The following is a 10,553-nucleotide window of genomic DNA, read 5'->3' on the forward strand; positions in this document are numbered from 1 at the left end:
CCAGCCACCTCTGAAGCCTGGTAGAGGCTACAACCTTGTTAGTTTTAGACCACCCAGACTAAAGCAATAATGCTAGATTTGTTTGTTTGTTTGTTTGTTTGTTAATATTTAAATTTATTAACTATTCAAATAGTTAATCACCAACTTTCAGATAGTAGCATGCCCCTACGTGCTTGAGGTATGGCTCTCCCCAAACACGTGTCAAAAAACTCTAGGCTAATTTTGATACTTAAAGATGGGACTCAAAGACAGGTGCGCGACTTATCATTGAAAAGGTTGGAGGTACTTAACCGTACGTTAACTAGCATGTTGTTTTGCAAGACAGGAATATATTTAGAGTTCTTGAAAACATAACTATGGGCAGACGTGGAGAGGATGGTGTCGTGCGCATGCGCTACCGGTAATTTTTGGTACCCTGCGTCAGAATGTGAAGTTCATATGTATATCATAAGACGTTTTGCATCATTCAAACACAAAAGGCATCCTGTTTTTCAAGCCGAAAATAGAAATATATTCGTCAGCTGGCGTCATCTGCTCTTCTATCTGTTTTGTTACTAGAACTTAAAAATACAGGAACTCATGATTAGGCCACACCGCCTTAATTTTATGGATGACATCCGCGCGCGCATTGATTTTCGCCTGTCGCCCTCAAAAAAAAATAAAAAATAAAAAGATCACCTCCACGGAGGCTCTGGCCTGGCTCTAGGCCTGGGTAGTCCATGGTAGTCAGCGACAAAACGGAGCCGAGCACCCAGGTCCCAGGCTATCGAATTCGAAGCTCCACGACTCAAGAACTCAGTACATAAGTACAGTACCGATTCATAAATGCCGCAAAAAGCCAGCATGTGCCGGCTTGTCGTATACGTCACTAAGTACTGTAGCGAATCCACAATACCAGCTTTGTATTCCTGTGGTTTAGTAGCATTTTTATTTTTGGCCGGAATTTTTTTATTCGCCCGCGCGCACTAATTTGGGGGTCTTCAGAGGATGTCATCCATAAAATTAAATCGGTGTGGCCTTAGCCCTACTTGATTGTATATCATACCACCACTTGATGTTTTAGTAACTAGGGTCTTAATAAGTGTCATTTTATAACCTTTTCGTTTTGTTTTATGTTCAATAGCCGTTGCCATACGAAAAGAAAAGAAAGAAAGAAACCCCGATAAAAAAAAGCTTAAAACACGCCAAAAATGACCCAAAACCCAAACCTCTGCTTGGAGAGCAGCGAATCTGTCAAGTGGCAATTGACCTCAGATAACCTCTAGCAGACGACACTTTGAAGCCGGGTGGGTCAAGAAGAACATTTGCGATGATATTTAATTTAATAATACGGGAGAAAATCACATAGAAAATTGAGGCAGAATTAATATTATATTCTCTTGTACTAGGGGATGAAGTCGCGACCTAGATTCTTACTTGATATGACGCGAAAAAAGCGCCTTTTGACTCATTGTTGCCGACTTCCGGGTCATCATGTGATAGTCATGTGGTGTTAGGAAGTACAGTGTAAAACATGGCGGCAAGAACATGGGTGGACGCTTTGCTGTGGCCGGCACTGGTCATCGGGGCTTGTCTGGTGGTCAGTGGGTGTGCAGGTAGGGTGCTGAGAGTGTGTTTAGAGTGTGTGTACATTCAGAAACTGACCGGTCTTTACTTATGAGTTTACAGTGTCACCGTTGAATGTGTCAAGTGCTTATTAGGGGGAGGGGCGATTACAGCCATTGAGCTGCCACATAGAGTTGGGATCATTGTTCAGGGCTAGGGTTAGACTTACGATTGGGGTTAGGTTAGGTTTAGTCTCCCACATCACAACTAAACCCCTCCCACCCCTTGTCTCGGGTATATTGGAAACCCCCAAGTAGTGTCGGAGTCATGCATTTGGCAGGATCATGTATTGTATATGGTATCAAAAAGGTTGCCGGTGTCAGATATTTTTACCGTTATATGAAACATCAGAGAGGCAATCCAAGCATTTCAAAAGTTCAATACAAGTGCATTAAGCTGATATGATGTTAAAATGCTCACATAACAACTACAGACGCACGGCCTCTGTTACTTTACATGAGATGCTAGGTAACCTGGGATGGAAATCACTCCAACACCGCCGCAAAATGGCCAGGCTAACTACAATGTTCAAAGTCCTGCACAACACCATCTCTGTCCCCCACACCTCGTGTCTTGTCCCGGCAGCTCGATGCTTCCGCCGCACTAATCACGCTTTAAAGCTGCAGACCATCGCGAGTAAGAACAACTATTACAGGCTCTCGTTCTTCCCTCGCACCATCAAGGAGTGGAATGAACTTGAGCCCAGTGTGGCGGAGGCGAAGTCCATCTCCCAGTTCAAAGCTGAGCTGGGACGGGCTTCGCTGCATTGAGCTGCCTCCCGGTCCTTGTACATATGTAAATATGTGTAACACTAGCACCACTGATCTCACTTGTCCTGTCTTTGCACTTGTCCACGTCCATCCCAACCCTACCCTTTGTTTGCACTTTGCACACAGCCACTAATGGCGTAATGCGCAGCTGCTAGTAATCTTCTTTTTAGAAGGCTAAGCAGTATCGAAGATGATGATGAAATGATGATGTTAAATGATCGCATATTGCTTAGTAACTAGTATTAGCTATGAGGCTAATATATCACACTATGCTGATGCATGCACAGTTCCAATACCTTATCAGCTTATCAAATGTTACCATTACAGCAGCTGACACAGACTGTAAGCCAGGCCCCAAAGTGAAGAACCAGGACTGGGGTTATGTTGACGTGCGTTCTGCGGCTCACATGTTCTGGTGGCTGTACTACAACACAGACAATTTACCTGCTGCAAGTTCTACTCCTACACCACTTATACTCTGGTTACAGGTGAGGAAACATGTCTTACATCAAGTTGAACATATACTTATAACTGATATTGTCTTTTGGAAGTGAGATGTAGAACCTGTTAGTATCAAGCTGCTTCAATCTTCTAGCCCTTGTAGATGTACCAGACTCTGTGTGTATTTGTACCTTGAAGTGCTTTGCAACTATGACCTGTAGCTGGCTTGTAAGGGCATAAATGCACAATATAGGCCATGAAAACTTACCCTCAAGTAGTAAAATGCTAACCTGTCCAATACATGTACATGTATTTCTCCATAACTAAAAGGTGAATGAAAGGTTTACTTTTATTTACTCATAAACCATTCTAATCTAAAGCCGTGATGTTGTTTTTAGGGTGGCCCTGGAGGCTCTTCAACCGGGTTTGGAAACTTCCAGGAGATTGGACCTATGGACGTCAGTCAGCAGCCCAGGAACACTACATGGGTAAACAGGATGTTTGTAACTTGTGATATGAAGGCCTTACAAAGTTACATATTCTACATTACATATGTGAAGATAAGGCTAAACAAACTTAATGTAATGCCTAATATCTGTAGTCATGTTGATTTTGAATACTGTTAGTGCCGAGACAAAAAGGGGCCTACCAATTTAACAAAGCTACATGTATCACTCACTCACTCTCATTCTCTCCCATAGCTTAGTCAGCCGTTGGGGCAGCATGATGTTTGGCCAAGTTCTTCCACTGCTGGCGGTCCTCCGCCAGTCTGGCCATCTGGTTGGCTGTTAGACCAGTCCACTCTTTTAAGTGTATGCACAGGAGAAATTTTACTTTGAAATATGACAGTGCTTGTGACATGTGACAAGAACACAGGCTTGTGCTGTGTTCTTGTTACAACTGTTCCATTGACATTAGTCAAGGCTTGTTAGCATGTTAGCATTCAAGTCACTAAGGTGACCAATTATTTGAGTCATACATCGTCATCAAACTCACAACACCCAACCAGCTATTCCCATCTTGGCACTTGGCCAGCTTTTTATAAAACTATTTCTTGTTTTCTCTCCCATCCCTTAGCTGTCAGTTGCCAACCCGTTGTTCATTGACAATCCGGTGGGAACCGGTTACAGCTATGTGACCAACAAGAATGCTTAGGCTAAAATATTGACCCAAATTACACATTTTTTAACACACTAAGTTACACTGAATACTCAGGTTGTCTCAGTTTTTTTTTCTCCTCTTTTCCCCCCAGCTGTCAGTAGCCAACCTGTTGTTTATCGACAATCCAGTTGGAACCGGTTACAGCTATGTGACCAACAAGAACGCCTATGCCACTGACGTCAGCATGGTCGCTGCTGACCTGGTCACTCTGCTCAAGGCCTTCTTCAACTGCAAGACAGACCTACAGGTGATGAGCACTTTTATTAATGTTTAGCTATTATACAGTGACAGTACCGTGTTTTATGTTTGCCTGGAATCCCTTCGTGAACGCTGTGTATCTGCTCTGTTCCTATCCTTTGCTCCTGCCTTGAAAGGTTTTACGTCTAATATCTCGCTAGACATGTTCTCTTGGTGCTGGTTCACTTTGTTCAGTTGGGAGTCAATTGTCTACCTAAATAGGTATCTAACTCTTGGCACCTATCTGCTAGTTAAATTGTAGGTACAGGTACACAGGTGTACATTGTAGGTATACAAAATGTAGGTCTGAACCTGTACCTAAACAAGTTACACCATTTTCGTCTTTACTGTATTCAAATTATTTTATTTTCTATTACTATGAACACATAAGCAAACAAAAACACTGAAAACAAGAGATCTGAGATCACATACCTCCATGAAATATGGGCTTGACGTGTAAATGTAAATTTCCTCTTTAATTATGCAAATGACCTCCACATTAACATAATTAATGTATCGTGATGTTAACTTTTGATGAATTTACAATTTACACCAAGTAGGAAATTCCCATCATTTACCCATTGAATTTTCGCATTAATTATGCAAATGAGGTCATAATTTGCATTATTGGTATCTGTTGATGTTCCATCTGCCAAAGATTACATACATTACATGTATTAAAGTACTACAATGTAAAACACTGTAATTAGAGAATTTCCTCATTTATTATGCAAATAAAGTCCTCATTTGCATAATTTGCATTAAGTTATGTACATCTCTCTCAGCTACCTACCTACCAAAAATGATGAAAATACATTGTTCCTGTCTGGACCTATTGGCTTTTAAAGATTTTCCCCCGAAAGTCCCTTGCAGTTTCAGAACAAGCTGCTAGGGGGACCAAACCCACACCAATTATTCCTGGCAGGACAATCTATCTGTCACCCAAAAATCAAGACCATAACATGTTCAGGACAAAAGATACAAAAACCGGAAGTTCTGCTGCAGTACCAAGGTCATCCACCAGGAGGCCCATATTTGACCTTGACCTTTGGCTTCCTAAGGCCTACCAGCATACCAAATATCATCACAATCCATAAAGGCGTTATGGAGTTATGAAGGTACAAAAAAGCGGAAACACAAACACACATACACACACACACACACACACACACACACACACACGCACACAGACGCGCCAAAAACAATACCTTCCATTTCATGGAGGTAACAAAACTCCAGTCGATGAAGATTCTGATATCAGGTAATCTTATTAAAATTTTCATTTAGGAAAGGTTTTAAAAAGTTTTACCTACCAATGTCTTTCTTTCCTTTTTTCCAGAATGTTCCCTTCTACATATTCTGTGAGTCATATGGAGGAAAGATGTCGGCTGCTTTAGCTCAGGCACTATACAAGGTGAAGACACAGGATCCATACAAATGTCATGCACTAATCCTGAACCCTTCATGACAGGGTTCAAAATTCACTTTGGGTAATAGGTGCACTTGTGCACCCAACCTAAAAAAATTTGGGGTGCACCATATAAGTAGAATGTCAGCAAAAACTAATTATGTTTCATTTCTAAATAAATGTACTATAACAATGATTTTATTATTATTTTGACCCTTAGATATTAAGAATATATGCTGTATACTACTATACATTTAGCATCTTTACATATGAAAACCTATGAAAATATTTGGGTGCACTGGTGCACTCACAGAAAAAAATTGGGTGCAGTCAGCTCCAAATTTGGGTACACTAAGGTGCACATGCACCCAGTATTATTCAAGCTCAGGCACTTTACAAAGTGAGGACACAGGATCCATAAAATGTCACACACTAATCCTGAACCCTTCATGAAGAAGGGAAAACTGGCACATCTTTCTCTTTTAATCTATGTGATATTGCGGGGTCTTTACATCTGTCAATAACATGATGTATTTGTAGCTTAGTTTGTCTTTGGTTGATGTATCACAGGCTCATTCTGTCGCATCTTGTTGACTTCTCTTAATCTTGTGTACGCTACCAGCAAATAGATTTTGTAACTTTTGCTGAATAGTAAGTATTTCAATTGCCAAGGACTACCAAGATGATATACAGTCATGTAGTTACTAGTACTTATTCACACATTCACTTGACAATGTTGAACAAGAGCCAACATTTTGACGACTGCCTGTAATCTTCATCAGGGCAATTACTAGTATGACTGGACACTTTGCTGTGCACAGAAGCTGTATAGGTGTTACCAAGGAGCTTTACATTCAAGATTGAAACCAAAAGCTTCTTGGGAGTTGGTGTTACAGTGCATAATAATGCTGTTCAATCTTTCACCAACCTAATGAAATTATCCATTGGATGCTTTTTGATGGATGACAGAGGAATAAGGCTAATGTGGATAAATGAAAGAAATTTTCTTTCCTGAACAGACTTTTATGTTGTCCAAATAACAGTTACTCAAGCAACTGGATATGATTTTGGAAACGGTCAGACGTTTCAGGTAGCATTCACTATCTTTCGTATAAACCTGCATTTCTCCTGCAATCTCTAGTGTCACTGACGAAAAGTTTAGGATGCTATATACTAGTACCTGAAATGTCTGTGACCTTTTCCAAAATCATATCCAGTTGCTTGAGTTACTGTTTTTGGCATATCTTATTACCTGGATGTCTTGCTTTCATGTTGTAGACCTTGATGTTGTTTTTTTCTGTAGGCTGTGAAGCAAGGTGAAGTGAAGTGTGACCTGAAAGGTGTGGCTCTGGGAGACTCCTGGATTTCAGCCATGGGTGAGTGGGCAGTAGTGGATGCTACATGAAACATCGGACAGTTTTCGAAATCTACCAGTATCTGGAGATTACTGAATAACATGAGATTCTTGTACTACCATGCAGGTTCATCTGTGTTGGTCGGTTACATGTCATAAAGTTAAAACTTTAGATCCAACACAAAGTTCTCTTAGTACTTACCTAGAGCTTTTAGACCTGTCACTCTGTGTGTTGAGATCACACTTCAAAGAAGCCACGTGACAAGCCCCACTGGGTCAGTCTACTGAGGATTTTTAGACCAGAGTGACCGGTCGAAAGCTCTGTGGATTTAAAGTTTTAACTTTTAACATGAGATTCTTATGTATCTCATTACCTGGATGACTAACCCTCCTTGACGCATGATGGCATATCAGTTCTTGGGATTCGGTTTCTACAGACTGAGGGACTGTACAAGAGTAACGGGGTACCCTGAACTGAATCAGATTTGACTTAATGATATGCCATCAGAAAAAAATGCACATTAAGCTCCTCAAAAAGTTCAACTCGTAAAGCCTGTTAAGCCTTACAAACCTGTAGAATGAAACCTATACCACACTCCTGACCTTTGCATGTATCGTTACTATGTTGTTTTCTCCTTTCAATCCTGTCCTCATGTCAGTCTTACATGTCATTTCAGAGCCAGCAATTCTAAGAAACATCTGTGAAACTGTGTAACAGTTGATTTAGTGCCATTAAAAAGTTCTGATCTATGTTAACACTAACACTGGTTGTTTGCAGACTATGTCAACACCTGGGGACCTTACCTGAAAGCAACGGTGAGTAAATCTTCACTCTGAACTGCTAATCTTCTTTGTGTGTCTGTGCAACTTGTAGCCAACACAGCCCCTTCAGTACTTTGCGTGGGCTAGGTAGATCACAAGTCTGTTCTTAGAGAGGCTATAGCTATATTAGGCTATAGCTTCCTGTAAGGCCTAGGAAAGGTTGTGTTCCCTGTTTCAGTCCTGAAAAAATTAGGGTTTCAGTCCTGAAAAAAATACAGTCCCTTCAAGGAGTCTACACACAGAAAAGTCTAGGTTCAGCTGGTTTTTCTAGGGTCGGTCGGGAAACAGGAAACACATTTTTTTCCCTTGGCCTAATCTTAAAGTGGATTTTCAAGTTACTTTATTTCCCATTTCCTGTTTAGTCCCTGCTGGACCATGTGGGTCTCCAGGCAGTACAGAAGTCGGCGCAGCAGACCCAGGCGGCCGTGGACCAAGGTCGGTGGAGGAACGCCACTGAACTCTGGAGCAGGACGGAAGACGTCTTGGAGGAGGTCAGAGACACTCCGTTTATCACTGTCACTTTCTTATCCTTAGTAACTGTAGCAAGGGCTGAAATTCATTTTGGGAATATAGGTGCACTGGTTTGGGTGTGCAAAACTGCATAATATTATGCACCCAGTATTACTAAGTCCTGTACGTGTAGTTACAGTGAACCTCAAAGGATGTCAGAAATCAGGGTCTCTGAAAAAGGTTTGAAGTCAGTTTATCACTGTCACTTTTTTATTCTCACAGCGTAGGTGTCAGGTACAGAAGGACAACTTTCCATGACACAAGCTGTGCATATGACTCAGTGTAAAAATCAGTGCAATTCATCTTGAATGTTGTACATGTACCTCATGCTGCAATGCTGATGAAGGGGGCCAGAAGTTCACCATTAAAAATTCAAAACTTATATCCCTCTGAGATGCTACTTCCTGCCTATTGTGGAAAATTTTATAAAGTTATGTTTTCTCTCTGTTATAGCTTCATTCTAAAGTCAAATTTTAACTTTTTAAAGATTTGTGAAGGATAATGTTAGGTTCTCCTGAAAAATTAAAGAAACACCTCTATGCTGGCTATAAGACAGTAGATATAGGGGGCTAAATCACAACATAGGGGGTGACGCTCAAGTTCTGCAAATAAGTTCAGGGATTTTGAAGGCTGAAGTTCCATCTTTTTACAGTTCAGCAACGGAGTGAGCTTCTACAACATTCTTGGTGACAAGGTCAAGTTCGAAGTATCTGGCAGTAGAACACCAAACTTGGGTAACTCGTATATTGGTGAGTCTTTCTTTATTGGTCCCCAACTTTTATTTCCTTTGTTTCTCTGTACATACATCTGTAATAATTTATGCTTACCTTTGCAGAAGGAAAATGTAACTTTTTTTGCTGTATTTCTTCTTCGATCTTCTTATCCAATGACCTGGACCAGTCACCATGGTACATGTAACTGGTGCTGTAGCAGACACCATGTGGTGATGCAGCCAGATATGGCCTCACGGCATGGTGGCAACCAGTTTCTGTAGATCGGGGATTTCAGCAGCGACTTCCTGCACATGTTTCTTGAATGTTCTTCATTACCTCCGGGGAAGGAGATATCCTTCCGCCAGGAGGTTTTACTATTGTTCGAAACATTTCTGTCAGCAGCTGTTTCTCGCGATCGGCTGGACGGATTGGTCTGTTGTTCGGTATACGTATTGCTATTGGGCTGCAGATGATGCAGAACATTTTTGTTTAATTGCATATGTGTTTATGGGCGTCGAAATAAAAGGTTTTTGAGTGCTCCGGACACCCCCGTTATGCTGAAAATGGAATTTACCATGTTGTTAAGGAATGGGGAGGTTGCAGTTTTGGGTCTTAGCATTCAAAAGGGGTCAAACAGAGGGGTGTCTGGTTCCGATAAAAACGTTGGGTGACGGCGCAGCAATGACGGCGCGGGATGACGGCGGGGGTAATGGCGCGGATGACGCTGAACGCTGGGTGCAAGCCGAGTCAGCGCTAGATCTTCGTGTCGCGGCATTTATTTCCAGAAATACGGCGATACACGTCAATTTATTTCAAGTACGGCGCGTAGCTAGCATGGCAGCAGCCAGCAGAAGCGGTGGGCGGGCGGTATGCAAATCTTGCATGACGTATCCGCGTTTCGCGTCTCTGATTGGTTGTTCGCTTCAGCTGAGATCGCCGGGCGGCAACATGAAGGGCGCGGGGACGCGATTTTTCTGTTTGAAAATATGCACTAAACGCTGTTTTCCAGGACTGCATAGCCACATCTAGTGAAAAAGTTCACAATTAATATAAATTTGGGGGGAAATATTTGTTTCTTTGTCGATTTATGGTGTCGATTTAGGGACTGTACGATATTTACCGGGGGGGGGGAGGGCTGGTGCATATGGAACCCGGAAGTGCAGCCGAGACCAGCGCGCAGCGTAGACCAGCGTGGCAGTTTGACGTGTACGATCAAAACATAAACAAAACTCCCGCTGAAGAAGGGAAATTATCCTGTATGTATGCATTTCAGATCCCAGTGACTATGTTTACGATGGGAATAATTGTGGATACGCACGATGCGCACGATAAGCCTCAGAAATTTATGTCGCAAGTGGGACATTCTATAGGCTTGCACGGCCAATGTCTGGCACGCTACGCGGCGTACGTACACTGCTGCACATCACAGCCAGCGATTCAGTGTCTTAAAATATTTTTTAACATCAGTATAACAATATTTTTAAGCATATGTGATCAAATTTCTGTAAAAAAAATTTGCACAATTGTAAACA

The 10,553-nt window shown here is 41.8% G+C and overlaps 1 protein-coding gene across 1 annotated transcript in view; it reads left to right on the top strand.

Annotated features, from left to right (window-relative positions):
* The first annotated feature begins 1,500 nt into the window (after positions 1 to 1,500).
* The window catches only part of LOC109462809 (retinoid-inducible serine carboxypeptidase-like), a 14,326-nt gene continuing 5,273 nt past the window's right edge, over positions 1,501 to 10,553 (top strand). Inside the window, exons 1-9 of the mRNA XM_019759424.1 lie at positions 1,501 to 1,595; positions 2,703 to 2,863; positions 3,215 to 3,304; positions 4,069 to 4,224; positions 5,554 to 5,628; positions 6,926 to 6,998; positions 7,755 to 7,792; positions 8,161 to 8,289; positions 8,961 to 9,057. Coding sequence (XP_019614983.1) covers positions 1,514 to 1,595; positions 2,703 to 2,863; positions 3,215 to 3,304; positions 4,069 to 4,224; positions 5,554 to 5,628; positions 6,926 to 6,998; positions 7,755 to 7,792; positions 8,161 to 8,289; positions 8,961 to 9,057 — 901 coding nt within the window. The 5' untranslated portion in view covers positions 1,501 to 1,513. The remainder of the gene's footprint in view (positions 1,596 to 2,702; positions 2,864 to 3,214; positions 3,305 to 4,068; positions 4,225 to 5,553; positions 5,629 to 6,925; positions 6,999 to 7,754; positions 7,793 to 8,160; positions 8,290 to 8,960; positions 9,058 to 10,553) is intronic.

Source organism: Branchiostoma belcheri, unplaced genomic scaffold (genome assembly GCF_001625305.1).
Source record: "Branchiostoma belcheri isolate BF01 breed outbred unplaced genomic scaffold, Haploidv18h27 scaffold12, whole genome shotgun sequence".
Taxonomy (NCBI): Eukaryota; Metazoa; Chordata; class Leptocardii; order Amphioxiformes; family Branchiostomatidae; genus Branchiostoma; species Branchiostoma belcheri.